Consider the following 15932-nt stretch of genomic DNA (forward strand, 5'->3'; position numbering starts at 1 on the left):
ACATCAAAGAACAAAAAAAAAACCAGTATTAATCTTATGAAAGACACAGAGCTATTAAATAAAGTATATTTCAACATCCTTAAAAAGCTTTCAGAATAAGAGCAATGATTTTTTCCTTACCATAAATATACTGCTTGAAAGTCATTCACACAAACCGTATCCGTATATAAGACAATGAAATAAATAGCCGAAACTCAGTCCTTTACAATTTTTCTTGAAAACAAGTCGATAAATATAGTGTGTTCCATTAGGAACGAAAGCATTGACTATGAAAATGATCTTAACTACATATCTTAATATTTTAACTACATCTTATTATATACGTAACGCTTTTCACGTAAGTTTTAATTTATCTTGACCAGACCGTTGAGTCCATATTATCCAGTGATTATTTCAACAATTTGTTTTTATTTAGGATAACTTTTTTTATAATTGTTATAGTTTTATAATTGTTAGCCATCTCCAACGGAATAATGTAATTGGTTTCTGCTCACTAATAATTGTTTTTTCCGCTATCAAGGGGGAAGATGTAATCTCCAAGATATCAGAAGAAACCTCGGTCTATATTATTACGTCTACGTTAACGTTTTTTTGTACATTGATAGTTGTTCGTCTGTTTTTTGCTTATGAATTTTTGAATATGTAATTTTTTATTTGCATGTTGAAAAGGGGCAAGTAAGCCCGAAACGTTTATGTATTTATTGTACACATTAAGTAATAATTATATATCTATTTGACACCCATATTTAATTACTTTTATCAAAAAAGAGCTTGAATTATATTTTGTTTAAAATTAATATCATATGAATAATGTTTTATCATCATCAATAATCAATTGCAATCGTATCTTGATGTTCTTGTACATTCGGTCAAATTTCCCAGATTAATTATATAATTTCGATAATATATCCCGGGGTACTTGATTCAATTAAATTTCCCACATTAATTACATGTTTTCGATGATACATTCCGAGGTACTTGAACCTAGGCCATTGATTAATGTTATAGGTATTGGAAATTATCACACATCTCTGATTTCCTCTCACCCTTCGATATTCGAATTAAATTATATAATCTGATCTTATCTACGATAAACGTATATATGTATTATTTGTATCATTTATAAAAATATATGTGTTAGGGGCCGTACAATGTATATTTCGTCAATTACTTGATACGTCAATTGCTGATTATGAAAGTCGTTGGCTCGTTATCATTCGAGAGAGCAATCAAATTTCTTATTCTATCGAGTTTCCGCCGAGAAATTTTTGTCGCGTAAATGCATCCAATTTTCCATGAATACTTCATATGTCCTTGTGAAATAAGTACATCATTTGTGTATCTGCCTCAATAGTGTACACATATGTAAATAATAAATTACTTTGGTATTAATACACGAATCTAGATTTCGTAAATTTTGTGTGTGAAAAAAAGCGAGAGATGCCTTCGAGTAAATTTATAATGAAAATTCATCTTTCTGTTTGCTCATATAAAAATCTATGATTGGCGATAGGCGTTTAATTCGTTGTGAAAAGTTTTATTTAATAAAGAGCTCGTTAATGAATTTTTTAAGAAAATTCACAGTATTAGCGTGTTGATATTACCGTGATTATCTACTGATTGTGATTATTATTGCAATCTAACGATGAGTATGAATTAGTGGAAAAACGAGTTGACAAATTAATGTAAAAAATCAGAATTATAAAAATTAATGTAAAGCCAGAATTTTGAAAATTGTTTTTTTTGCACGCTTTTGAATACTTGTTTTTGTGCTCGCGAACTTGGACACAGTTTTCGGAATATTTTTATTACTGAATAATTCGAGCTCTTATGAAAACGACTTCGTAACATTTACTTGAACATTTCGTTACGAATGATAATTTAAACAAAAAAAAGAACGAAAAAGACAAAGTTGAAAATGTTTAACGCATTTGCTGCTTTACATTAGAAATAAAAAAAAGACATTTCGATTACAGCTCAAGTACAAAGTAAAGAGTGAGTTATAAAAGACTAGTACCTTATTCTTTTGTTGACCGAGTAAATAACCGCGGTTCAGATAATCATGTATTTATATAGCATTAATGGTGATTGTTTCATGTTGTACATGTACACACAAGCAACTTTTCGCGTGAAGCTTATGGCTAACAAATTGTGGAACCGAGTTACACAATTGTAATTAAATCAAGATATAATAAGTAAAAAGTTGGAGTTGTAATTGCCTTAAAGAAAGTTTTTTTTATTATTATTTATTTTATTTTTTAATATTATAAATTAAACCAGAATGTTGATGTCTCAGAATTGAAACATCAAACTTTCATGAAGGTTTTCTTCCTAGAAATGTGAGCAGAAGAAGATCTCAGTATATTTATAAAATGTATTACAATTGCGGGAATATGATTTTCAAGTAGAACTTAAAATTAGAATTCGAATCGCAGAATGACATTGCTATTCTTGAATGCGTGTTGTAATAAATTAAATAAAGAATTTAATTTGCAATTGTATTGCCAAGATTAGAAAAAGTATTCATGATTTAATTCTAATAAATTAAAGCAGAGCTTTGTTAAAGTTAACATGTTGAACTTTTGAGTATTAAAGTTTTTTCCTAAAAGCACGAGCGAAGAAGTTTATTGTAGAAGAGTTGTAGAAGGTTAATTTTTAAAAAGTCAAATTTAAAATTGAAAATTTCAAGTTTAGAATTACATTGCAAGCTTTGAATACGAAACGCGTAATGGTTCTAAATGCTTCTCTATGTACGTATGAAGAAAAAATAACTTTGAAAATTATTTATCTTCAATATTTTTTAAATAGAGGAAGGTGAAAGTGCTCTCGTCATTGTAGTTTCCATAACCGCTTGATCAACAAAATCATTATAAATAATTATCGCCGTTTAACAATTGGATTAGGCTTTGGCCGGTTTTTTTTGTAGGATTTGGAATCCGTGTTTGAAAAAAAATCTGTGTTATACCAAAAGAATGTTACATTCATTTTGTGAATACTTGTTGTGAGTTAAATTCCAATAAAGTTAAATATTTACCGATAAAATATTTGGACAGACGCTGCACTGACGCAAAGATACGAAAATATTGAAACAAAGGTAATAAAAAAAAAAAAAAAAATTGAGGAACGTAATAAGATTTATTGAGGAGTTTATCATGATGTAGAATACCCGTTATGCTTTTCGTAACAACGCGCAATATTGCAAAATACATGTGCCGATCGAGCGAGAAAATAATTTGTTCAGGATCAATTACGATTACAATCAGGCTACGCGTGAAACTACGCGTCGCTGATAAATTAATGATATTAAGAACCGCACGTGTTACTGGTTTACGTAGATTAGATATAGTAGACTATCAAATCCACGTCGAGAAAAGGAGAGACGACAGTGAGGATCGTGTGGCAGTTGCGTACGTGTGGTACACAATGTTAGTTACTGCCGAGGTCCCTTTGTCGTCCTTTTCTCCTCTCTTTCCGCAAGAGCAACGTCGCCGGATATAATCGCGGCGTGTGCGCACACGTGCACGTGATTATATGTATGTGTACTGAAGGTCCATCGTACCTTTGCAGGAGAGACTCACCCCGTGAGATAAAGCCGCCAACATGGACGGGAAAGCATACACTGAGAAACCGAAGAATCCCAGGGCGGGCGCCAACGTCTTCAGCGTCCTGACGTTCGCGTAAGTAACGAAAAGCGAACGGCGGTGGCTACCACTTGCGATGAAAATGTAAAGTCCATCCAGCGTAAGATGAGACTGAGGAAGAAATTAGCTCGACTCAGGAACGAGTTGATTCACGGTGCAATAATTTGATATTGAGCAAGGTCCTGAAAAGTTTTTCGGCCTAAGAAATTTAAAAAAAGAGTAACAAGAAAGCGACTTTTATGTTTCACTATAATTAATTTTTATTTTAATATATTTCTTAGAACGATGAATTAATTTTTTTATACCAATAAGAAATATTTGTTGAATTTTTGTTTTTAAAATGGTTTAACACTAGGTCTCTTAGAAACCTTTGGGCTCAGTGTTACCAGTATTACTTTTTATTTTCAAAATTAAAATCCGAAAAAAAATTTATCAGTGATGAAAACTGATCTTTGCAGTGTTAAGTCACTTTAAAGGACACAAATTTTTAATGTTCAGAAAAATTAAAATATGTTTTTAGCAATACAGAAAAATTAATTTGTCTAAAAAATAAAATAATTGTTGAAATAAAAAATAATTATATTGAAAAATTAAAATGGCTGTCTATTTTACTACTTTTTAAATATTTTTGGGCCGGAAACATTTGGACTTTATACGTAACTTCGAGAAGCGTAATCAACGTATCAAATTAAATTAATAATTCAAGATGTAAACACAATTATTTTTAGAACAATAAAATGCAGTAGAACGAATATTCTAAAGATAATTAAGGCGATCTTGATTGCTTTAAGAAAGTGAAATTTGGAATTAAATTCCAGTGATATCAATCAGAATTGAACCGGCTACATTTTTGTCGGTCTGGTTTTACGCTTCGCCGAACTATCAATTCGGTAACATATTTTGTTAGTTATTATATTATATTTACTTTGTATGAGTTTATATATTTATATTATTAGTTAATATATTTTATTTAGTATTTTTTGATATCAAAGTATCTGCACCGTGAATGTACAAAATGCGATTAGATCGTGAAGGGACAAGCGTTATCTCGCGCTTCGATTACAATGCACTTTCCTGGAGAGTTATTTTCCAGAAGAATCAGCGACCATAATAGTTGAACAAACAGATAAGGAATAAATAAATGCACTTACGTTCAGATGTCTCATGTATTGGTAGATCGAATCGGTCTTGGATAATGATAAGCGGGCTGTATAGCACGAATTATTATCGGAAACCCAGATAAGAGTCTGGAAATAATGTTGAGACCATCTCTATGGCTCGGTTTTTCATTATCCGGTTAACTTATAGTTAAATTTAACCTGATGTTTTATCACATGATGATACCATAGCTGAAGCTCATTGGTTAAAACATCAGGTTAAGTTTAACCACAAGTTAACCAGGTAATGAAAAACTGGACTTATGTTGTGTAAAGCGAATAGTTTCTAATTTCACTTTCGCACTTGTGATTTTTATGTCCGATAACATTTATATATATATTTTTACTTGTTTATATCAATTTAATTTTATTTAGATAAGAGATAAGATGTAATGACCGATTTCCTGTGTATTCTTTTATCTTTATAAATTTAAATCAGAAGATTCTTTTGCTAGTCGCTCTGATCAAACCGTTGAAAATTATTTTATCAACGAAATCCAATAATTCCAGATTTTCATGTATTATATACGAATTCAATAAATATTCAAAGACATTCTCGTATTAATTGCGATTATTTTGTTATAATAATTTAATTGCATTTAATACATAATTTTTTATCTTGAACACATTTTCCGAGAATTTTTTTATTCTCGTTTTTAGATTTCAAAAAATCAGTGGTTTTTTTAATAATTTGAGTCTTGAAAGAGAAAGAGAAAGGGGAGATAAAAAGTAAAAGACTTTGCAAAAGTATTTATCAATGTATAAACTATTTGGAAAAATTTTAAATGACTTTTTATCAAAACGCTTTTCAAAATTGTTATCACTTGTTGAATTAAAAGACAAGTCATCACACTTGTGATAACTTGTCTTTTAATTCGATAAATTTAATATTTTTAAGAGTTATTTTTTTTTCTCTTGATGCTCAATCTGCAATTAAAATCGAAAATTTTAATTTGTCTAGTAAGAAAAAAATTCAAAAAATAACGAAGAAATAGAATTATTCATAAAAATTTTGCAAAATTTAATTGTTTAATTGATTGTAGGTCAGGCAAGAACTACAATACATTTATACAGATCAAGAATTTTTTTGAATTTCTTGCTAAATAATTTCTGTATCTTACTATGACAATAATGAGTCAGTATTTTTTTGACACGTTAATACTAATTTGAAAATAATTATCAAAAATATCTTTTTAATCTTTGAAAAAACATCTTTATCAATGTTTTAAAAAAATTATAAAAAAATATTTAAGTATTAAAGAATAAATATACTAAGTTTCAAGAGTTTATAGTTTTTGTTTTTTTTAAAACAAAATTCCTAAAAAAGGATAAAAGAAATGTACGGTACCGAAAGCATAGATTTTAGTATCCCGCCGAGATAAGCGTGTAATTCAGGAACTGGACAAATTGCGAATTGGTTCGTGCGAATTAAATGTGCTTTGTTTTCTTTTTCTTCGCAGTTGGGTCCTACGCATTTTCATGCTGGGTTACCGCAGAGATCTTGAAATAACTGATTTGTACACACCGCTTAAAGAGCATACAAGTAGTATTATTGGTACTAAACTATCGAACGCCTGGGATAAAGAATGTGAGGCGTATCAGCGCAGGTTGGAGAAGAGCAAATCGCTGAAGAAAGTCAAGGAGCCCAGCCTGATGAAAGTTCTTATTAAGGTTTTCGGCTTCGAGGTTCTATTGTATGGGATTATTATGGCAATCTTCGAGCTCGTACTCAGGTAGAATCTCACTTCTGCAAATTTTTCTGTGTAATCTTATCTTGATTCTTTTTTTACTTTTCTTGCTTTTGTCTCTTGACGAGTACAGAAAACGATACGAGTCTCTGGCGATTTAATCACGGAAGTGAGATTAAAGTTGTCACCAATCGGTCTTTATCGAGCCTTTCACAATATCTTTTTAATTGAACAAAGATTTAACCGGATAAAGATTATCTAATCAAATAAATTGAATAGTTATAAAATTGTGTGCATGAAGGTATGTAATGATTATGAATTAAAATTCACAGATTTTTTTATTTCTCTAGAAGTTTTTATCCTAGAATCTAAATTTTTAATACAAGTTCTTATTTTCGGAATTTTTGAAACCACTCAGTTTAATCTCCATTTGCTCAAACATTTTGATATATTTCAGAAAAATAAGTGGAATGCAAGTTTTCTCTTTTGCAACAACTTTTTTGATGTGATTTACTTAAAAGTTAAAAATCCCCATTGTTTCGAGATTGCACAAGAAAATAAATAACTTGGAGCTTACTTAGAATTACCATAGTTATATATTTCTTTGGGATACTGGATATATATATATTAACGAATTAACGCTCTGTTTATCAATTCGCCGATTTGCTATTACGCCCACTGAAATCTTTTTATCGATGCAAAATGCCACTCACTTTATTTGTGACTGTGATGTATAGAGGAGAATATCAGTCGCCCCGTTAAGTTCCTGATCCCTTTTAATAGATCCCTAACATTAACGTGTTCCATGTAAATTAATTTAAAACATATAAATCAATTTACTTGACTCTAATGCACTTGTTTGCTTAATCACGTTTCGTATTCTGTACTTTTAGAGAGCTACATCATTACAGACAAATTATGTGTATGTCAAATTATGTGCCATTTATTTCACACTATTTCTTTTTAGTACTTTTTCAAATTTAATATTCAAAACTTAAGCTTTTGCATTAAGAAATTCTTTGATCTTTCCTAGAAAAAAAACAGGGTTTTTTTTTTACAAAATTTCAATAAATCTTATTGCATAATTATTTATGTTTATTTATAGTAATTTTGAAGTCTCTCATACAATGTATTAAATTTTCTCTCGCGATACAGGGTGCTGCAGCCTTTATTACTAGGTCGATTGCTGCACTATTTCAACAGCACGGACGTTGACAAGGGATACGCGTACGGTGTCGCCGTCGGCGTGATTCTGTGCTCCGCTGTCAACGTGTTCGCCACCCATATGTTCATGATGGGTATCATGCATATGGGCATGAAGATTCGCGTGGCCTGCTGCTCGCTCATTTATCGCAAAACCTTGAAGATGACCAGGACCGCACTGGGTGAAACGACAATCGGCCAGGCGGTTAATTTGCTGTCCAACGACGTTAACAGATTCGATGTTAGTATCATATTTCTCCATTATTTGTGGCTCGGACCAGTGGAGACTATTATCCTCACATACGTCATGTGGGACCTGGTTGGCATTGGAGTATCGTCTATCATTGGTGTCGCTACTTTGTTGATGTTTATTCCTTTACAAGGTAAGAAAGTCACTGCACTGACTGTTTCTAGCGATAAGAGTAATTAAAAAAGCGATAAGAAAGAGGATAGTTAAATTGAAAAAATGACTTGATATGTACGTGTATACGTTATCATGGAAAGGTCAAAAACGTTTAAGTTAGAAGTGTGCGTCCACTAACGGGGATCCTTTTGCTTCAGTTAATTTGCCAATTTTTGGAATCTCAATTTTTCAATTTTAATAAATAATTTTAATAAATAATAATTGATTTAAATTTAATTTTAATATGAAATCTTGAGGTTCTATGCACTGCAATTTTTTAGATTCTCTTAAATGCCAAAGTTTCTAAACTTCTAAATTCTCCTCGCTACATTTCCTAATTTTTAAATTCACCGCCCAAGCCGCGTACTTTGCACATAATTAACACATCTTGTTCGATCACTTTAAATCGCCGAGAGAGTTGTTTCTAATCTTATTTCACGCCTCGTTCCTGGAATTTCTCAGTGTGGCTGGGTAAAAAGGCGTCAGTGCTGAGATTAAAAACCGCCATGAGGACTGACGAGAGGGTGCGATTGACGAATGAGATTGTCACCGGAATCCAAGCTATCAAGATGTACACCTGGGAGAATCCGTTCAGCGCACTCATAGACAAAGCAAGAAGGTAAGGCACCGCCGCTTTCATCGATTGTGCAAGCGACACTTGTATTAAATGTACGTTGAGCAACGTAATCATTAGAGAGAGAAACACTCATTGCAAAATGTACCTGGCGGCGCCTTCTTAGATAGAAACGCGAATCGTTTCGAACGTGGTTAACATCTACGTCGATCACAGATATTTTAACTGATATTGCAGAAATAGATCAAGAATTAATATGTGTGTTTTTATACTTGTGCTGTTTCGAAAATGAAGCATTTGATCTGTAATAATATATGAACGGTAATAATACATGAACAAATTGCGAGTGGACTATTATATAATTTTATACACGATTTCGCCATAAATAGTACTCTCATCTAATTAGATCTCTCGTCATAATTAGAAATCTCTCGTTCCTCGAAGAATAATAAAAATTCTAACTTTAGAAAAATTTCAATATTAGTTTGGAAATCCAAAAATCTTGTTATTAATATTATATGGTATTTTTTCATTTGAAACGAATGTATTATAACATGTACAAATCGCGGAACATCCTGCGGATGTGTTCTTTCGTCTTCGACATCTGTATCCTACATTGAATTGAGTTGTAGATTAACGTGTTAAGAGCCATTGTCGCCGCTGTGATACGATCGGATGAAATGACAATACGTCGACGGTGACAGCGACGGCTTTGTTGCTTCTATTGCACTTTTATCGCGTTTGCATGTATCTTTATGTATATTATTTCCAAGTATTAAGAGATGAATGCAGCCTTTTAATGGAAAACTTTGCCATAAAAATCTCTGTTCTTTTATAAATATCTTGTGTATTTAAATATATAAATTTGAATATATTAAGTTAGACGTGTGCAGGTACCCGTAATTTTTCGGGTATTCAAACTTTACAAACTTTTGGGTCCCGACCCGACCCGAACCCGGAATCTCAGGTACCTACACACCTCTATATTAAGTATCTGAGTTATCACGAGTTTATTGAACTTGACTATACTTTTCTTGGTCAGAAAAAGAATACAATTAGGTAAAAAAAAAGAAGAAAAGAATGAGAAAAAGATTAACACCATGGAATTTGTTTGCAGGAAGGAAATTAATGTCATCCGATGGGCGTCGTATATTAGAGGTGTCACCCTGTCGTTCACCATCTTCTCCACGAGGCTATCGCTGTTCATTACAGTGCTGGCTTACGTGCTGCTCGGAGATACGATAAAGGCCGAGATAGTGTTCGTCATAACCGCCTACTATAACAGTTTACGGAACTGTATGACTGTTTTCTTTCCGAATGGTATGCAATAATTAGCGCCACTGATATACGATAATTATGCCTGAATGATAACGACAACATTGATGAGGCATATCATGCTTTTCTTTTTGTTCTTTCATTTTAGTTTCTTTTTTCTTTATTTTGTCTTCTTTCCTTTTTTAATGTTTTGTTTATTTGTACCTTTTTTCATTTATAATCTATAATCTTGTATATTATGCATTTTATTATTTTAATACCTTAAATTAAAGTTTCATTTAATGATTACAATTTGCGTTAAGTGATCTTAGGCGAATTATTCTATTTCTTTTTATTTATCTTTTTATCTTTATGACCCAGGTGTAACGCAGGTAGCGGAAGCGATAGTATCTATAAAACGATTGCAAAAGTTTTTGATGTATGAAGAATTAACACATCCCGAAATCGAAGCGAAGAATGACAGTAAAAGTAACCCGAAGACGTTTGACAATAAGGACCTGAAGAACTATGACAAGAATAGTGCTAAGGAAAATAATGAAGAGAACTGGAAGGAAAATAACAAGGAAAACGAGAAAAAAAGTAACAAGGATGATCTGATCGAACAGAAGAGCGGCTACACGACTATAAACCAGCACAGTATTTCAATTGAGAATGGCAGCGCCAAGTGGCTGGAGTATGAGCGCCAAGACACTTTGCAGAATATCAATATGCAAGTGCGTCCCGGTGAACTGATTGCCATCGTCGGGCAGGTCGGCTCGGGCAAAAGCAGTCTACTGAACGTCATCCTGAGAGAACTACGTTTGCAGGAAGGCTCCATTCAAGTATGTTTATAATCTTTCTTTAACGATTAACGATTAAATATCCAAGAAATTTAAAGAAGCGCAATAAGTGCAAGTTAAAGATTATAAAAACACACAAATATTATTAGTCATCAAGACCTGCGAACTGATATCGGCTCTCTCATCTTTATGTTTAACATTTTTATTGGTCCTAATTTCTCTTATTATTGCTAAATAGATAAATAGCAAACAAGTCATTTTATTCACGAACATACATCAATTAAATTATTAAAATATGTATCAGGTTAGTCAGAAAGTTTTTTCGTATTTTGGGTTGTCCTATTTGGCGATTATCTTTTCTTTAATTTCAGGACTAGTTTCTTTTTTAAGGGCAAAATTTTGAAACTTGTAAATTGATGGCAGGAGATCATTAGATGAAGCGATTATGTTAATGAGTATAAAAGCGCTTTTCGTGAAAAACGATTTTTTTGCATAAAATACAAAACGACTTTCTGACTAATCTAATATACGTATTTCTAAGCGAAAATTGTTTATAATTAATTTAAATGTAATTGATGATACAATCATTTTTTTTCTATTGATTGTGTAATATAAATTTAATTAAAATTAAATGAATTAATTTAAATTGTATATATTATTTTATAAATATTTTCTTTCATAGATTAATGGTAAGATTGTTTATGCCAGTCAAGAACCATGGTTATTCGCCGGATCGGTAAGACAGAATATTCTATTTGGACGAAAGATGGATAAAATTCGGTACGATCGCGTGACTAAAGTGTGTCAGTTAAAAAGAGATTTTACTCTACTGCCTTATGGCGATAAGACGATTGTAGGCGAGAGGGGTATCAGTTTATCCGGTGGTCAACGTGCAAGGTTGGTTTCACACAACTTTCTAATAATATAAAACGTGCAGAATTTATTCAAATATTTAATTTTATATCTCGTATTTCTTAATGTTTTTGTGATTTTTGGTTTTTTCTTCTTTGCTAATACTTTATGGCTTATTTATTTATTTTCTTTCTTATAATTATAATCTTTCTTGTGATTATTCTTAATATTTTATTTTTGAGTTAAGTTTTTATCAAAAAAATGAACCGTATTTAAAAATTTGTCTATTTTTACATTTGAATTATGGAATAAAAATTGATTTCTGATACTAAAAAATAAATTTATATATGTATACGTGTAATGCTTTAATTAAATTTGATTATAATTAATACGCTTTGATTTAACTTTTTCCTAAATAAAATTAATTTTATGAAAAATCGGATAATAGTTTTTTCTGGAAATTTTTGTGCTATATAAATTGCTAGAAAAAGAATATATGTATACATTGATAAACTAATAATCGACAGGATAAACTTGGCTAGAGCTGTTTACGCCGAGGCTGACATATATCTCATGGACGATCCTTTGAGCGCCGTAGACGCCCATGTGGGCAAGCACATGTTTGAAGAATGCATTGACAAATATCTACGAGGCAAGACTCGGATTCTCGTGACTCATCAATTGCAGTACTTGACCAACGTCGGTAAAATTATCGTTTTGAAGGATGGAGCCATCCAGGCTCAAGGGTACGATTCTATTATATTTTCCCTAGGGATGAAAATTAACGAGAATTAATTATAATAACGTTACTCATTACTTTTTTGTAATTTGTAATAATGTTCACAACAATTTTCTATAATAGTAATGGTAAGGCCAAGGTTGGAATAGTCTTTTGACAATAAACCCTTTACCATTATGTATTACTCATTGAAAAATACTAACTTGTAACTTTACTAGTTACGTAACGAGTCAACTAACGAATTATTTTTTTCAACGCATAGTAATGCATAATAACAATGAGTTCTTAGTCAAAAGTGACTATTCCCCTGGCGTTACCATTACCGTTATGAAAAGTTGTAACATTATTACTAAATCGTTATTATAAAAAAATAAAAGTAACAACTTTCCATGTCTGATTTCCTTCTATCTTTTTAATCTATACTTTACCTATAATTTTATAATGGTTTGTTGAAATAAGATTGTAACGAGATTGAAGTTCGTAAAGATTTCCACGTTGTTTATTCATACATTATTTCATTGCTTCATAGATTCTTATCTTATCGATAAATATTTGGATTCTTTGATTCTTAAATTCAAGAAGAGAAGGAAAGAAAGCAATGATAGTATAGTTTGTAAGCTGAGACTAGGGAAAAATCTTACCTTCATTAAGGCTCTTCATTTGTTTCAAACAAATATTTAGAACAATGAAATCACTTCTGTTGCTTTATTTATTGTGAGGAACTTGAAATTTTCAGCACTTATGACGAGTTGGGTTCTATGGGGATAGATTTCGGTCGATTGTTGGAGAGCCAAGCGGATTCAGACGAAAAAACTTCTCAACCTCCATCAGCTTCCGTTAGTCGTAGCAATTCACGTACCGCCAGTATCACGTCACTGAGTTCCTTCGAGACGAACGGTACTTCGACACAGAAAGAACCTGAAGAGGTAATTTTGACTTTTTTAAAATTTATTTTCTGAAGTAGTTATTAATATGTATCTTATTTAACTAATATTGTTACTTAAGATAATTGGAATGGTCTTAAATTATAGCGAAATATTAGTTTAGCTATTTATTTTTTCTAAACTAAATTTTAATAGATTAGAAAAATACTAAGTATGATTATTAATAATCAAACAATGAATTTCACATAATTGATGGTGTGTCTCAACTCCAAATTTTTTAAATTATTACATCAATATACGGTAACATGTTATATCAAATTACAGATTAATCGTTAATTTTAGGTAGCTGAGACGCGAACGGCAGGCAGTATTTCCGGACAAGTGTTCACGGATTACTTCCGCGCAGGTGGCAACTGGTGCATTATATTTTTGGTGGCGTTATTGTGCATACTTGCACAATTAACGGCCAGTGGCGGCGATTACTTTCTTTCGGCATGGACTAAAATAGAGGAAAAATATGTAAGTGTTGCTATGTACAAATTGCTAAAATAATCGGTGAATTACATACATTGAGTTTTAATCGCTTTTCTGAAAAATTTGAGAAATTTAAAATTTTTTTAAACTATTTTAATAATATTTTTTATACATTAATCTAAATTAATATCCTTCTTTATGTATACATAAAGTAAATAATATATTTATAATATTACATTTTATATATTATTAACTATAATAATTTTATAGATGAATAAAACGGATGACGTCATTGTAGAAAATCCAGAAGCTGCTTTCACTCGCATGCAGTGCATCTACATCTTCACCGCGCTGATCGTATTGACAATTTGCTTTACCTTAATCCGTTCATTCTTCTTCTTCTGGACTTCCATGCAGGCTTCGATACATCTGCACGATCGTATGTTTCGCAGTATCAGTCGCGCCACTATGAGATTCTTCAACACCAACACATCGGGACGTATACTTAATCGCTTCTCCAAGGATGTAGGCGCGGTAGACGAATTGCTACCTACTGCGTTTATTGACAGTATCCAAATTGGTCTGACGCTGTTGGGTATCATTGTTGTAGTTGCTGTAGCAAACGTCTGGCTTTTAATACCTACGGTAGTTATCGGTATTATCTTTTATTATCTGAGGATTTTCTACCTGACTACCAGTCGTAACATCAAGCGTCTCGAAGGCGTCAGTGAGTATCTTTTGGTAAAATTAAACTTCTTCAATAGTTCAATTGTGCTCTCACGTCATGAGTCTTATTGAATTGACGATGAATCTCAATCCTTCGTCGGATAAACTGAATGAAATTTATAACTTTTTTTAGCCCGCTCGCCGGTCTTCGCTCACTTGAGCGCGACTCTTCAAGGACTCCCGACGATCCGCGCGTTTGAAGCAGAAGAGATCCTTACAAAGGAGTTTGATAATCACCAAGATCTCCATTCGTCCGCGTGGTTTCTCTTTATTGGGTCGTCGCGCGCCTTCGGCTTTTGGTTGGACGTTTTCTGTGTAATATACATCATATTCGTCACGCTGAGTTTCCTCGTACTGAATTTCTACGATCCGGGCACGCATGACGGTGCAAGGGTAGGTCTAGCGATCACGCAGAGTATCGGTCTTACCGGCATGTTCCAGTGGGGTATGCGCCAGAGTGCCGAGCTGGAGAATCAGATGACCTCAGTAGAGCGCATCTTGGAATACAAGTAATAGCCTATTCTTTGAAAAGCTTGATTGTATTAATTGCATATTATCTTTCTCAAACATATTATTTTATCGAAATAATCTTATGAATAATCTTCATTCATAAACTCTCTCAAATTCTTATAAAACCGAGATAAATACAAGATTCCCACATGAAGCTATAAATAACGTATTTAATATCTTCTTTTAGCAAAGTGGAGAGTGAGCCTCCTCTCGAGAGCGCCCCCGGTAAAAAGCCCAACGCCGAGTGGCCGCCGGAAGGCAAAATCGAGTTCAAAAACGTTTTTCTTCGCTACGCACCACTAGAACCGCCAGTGCTTAAAAACCTCAGCTTCGTCATCTTACCGCGGGAGAAAATCGGCATTGTCGGCAGGACTGGCGCCGGCAAGTCATCCCTGATTCAGGCGGTCTTCCGCTTGGCCGAAATAGACGGTCTAATCGAGATTGACCAAATCGATACTGCCTCTATCGGTCTGCACGATCTGCGCTCCAAGATCAGTATCATCCCGCAGGAACCGTTTCTGTTCTCCGGCACCCTGCGACGAAATCTCGACCCGTTCGACATGTACATGGACGCTCCGCTGTGGCAAGCTCTCGAGGAAGTCGAGTTGAAAGAAATGGGCCTGGAGGCTCACGTCAACGAGGGCGGTTCCAATCTCAGCGTCGGTCAACGGCAGCTGGTTTGCCTGGCACGCGCCATCGTTAGAAACAACCCGATACTCGTGCTGGACGAGGCAACCGCGAATGTGGATCCCCGAACGGATGAGCTGATCCAGACGACGATCAGAAACAAGTTCGAAAAATGTACAGTGCTAACAATCGCCCATCGGCTCAATACTGTCATGGACAGCGATCGCATCTTGGTGATGGACGCCGGCACCGCGGTGGTGAGTTCATTTTTATTATGACTTTGACTTTTCGTATATCTTGGATGGAGTAAACCATTGAAATTTAGATAGATCTTTGTTTTTATGATAAATTTTTGTTTCTTTCTGTGATCATAGAGTATTAATGTAATTGTAAATTTATC

At 33.1% G+C, this 15932-nt stretch overlaps 2 protein-coding genes across 3 annotated transcripts in view; one reads left to right on the forward strand and one right to left on the reverse strand.

Moving 5' to 3' along the window:
• Positions 1-15932, forward strand: part of LOC105193800 (probable multidrug resistance-associated protein lethal(2)03659) — a 32440-nt gene that overhangs the window by 13136 nt on the left and 3372 nt on the right. For both annotated transcript variants that reach the window (XM_026138061.2, XM_039456822.1), the window contains exons 2-14: positions 3568-3677; positions 6259-6531; positions 7642-8072; positions 8555-8711; positions 9784-9986; positions 10302-10762; positions 11403-11617; positions 12100-12318; positions 13048-13237; positions 13538-13714; positions 13940-14396; positions 14529-14904; positions 15093-15789. In XM_026138061.2, the coding sequence (XP_025993846.1) occupies positions 3601-3677; positions 6259-6531; positions 7642-8072; positions 8555-8711; positions 9784-9986; positions 10302-10762; positions 11403-11617; positions 12100-12318; positions 13048-13237; positions 13538-13714; positions 13940-14396; positions 14529-14904; positions 15093-15789 (3933 nt within the window). In that variant the 5' untranslated portion in view covers positions 3568-3600. The remainder of the gene's footprint in view (positions 1-3567; positions 3678-6258; positions 6532-7641; positions 8073-8554; positions 8712-9783; positions 9987-10301; positions 10763-11402; positions 11618-12099; positions 12319-13047; positions 13238-13537; positions 13715-13939; positions 14397-14528; positions 14905-15092; positions 15790-15932) is intronic.
• The window catches only part of LOC105193799 (interleukin-1 receptor accessory protein-like 1), a 293637-nt gene continuing 290799 nt past the window's right edge, over positions 13095-15932 (reverse strand). The window contains exon 8 of the transcript XR_005576180.1: positions 13095-13229. The gene's annotated coding sequence lies outside the window, so the exon portion shown is untranslated. The remainder of the gene's footprint in view (positions 13230-15932) is intronic.

This window comes from Solenopsis invicta, chromosome 13 (assembly GCF_016802725.1).
Source record: "Solenopsis invicta isolate M01_SB chromosome 13, UNIL_Sinv_3.0, whole genome shotgun sequence".
NCBI classification, from domain to species: domain Eukaryota; kingdom Metazoa; phylum Arthropoda; class Insecta; order Hymenoptera; family Formicidae; genus Solenopsis; species Solenopsis invicta.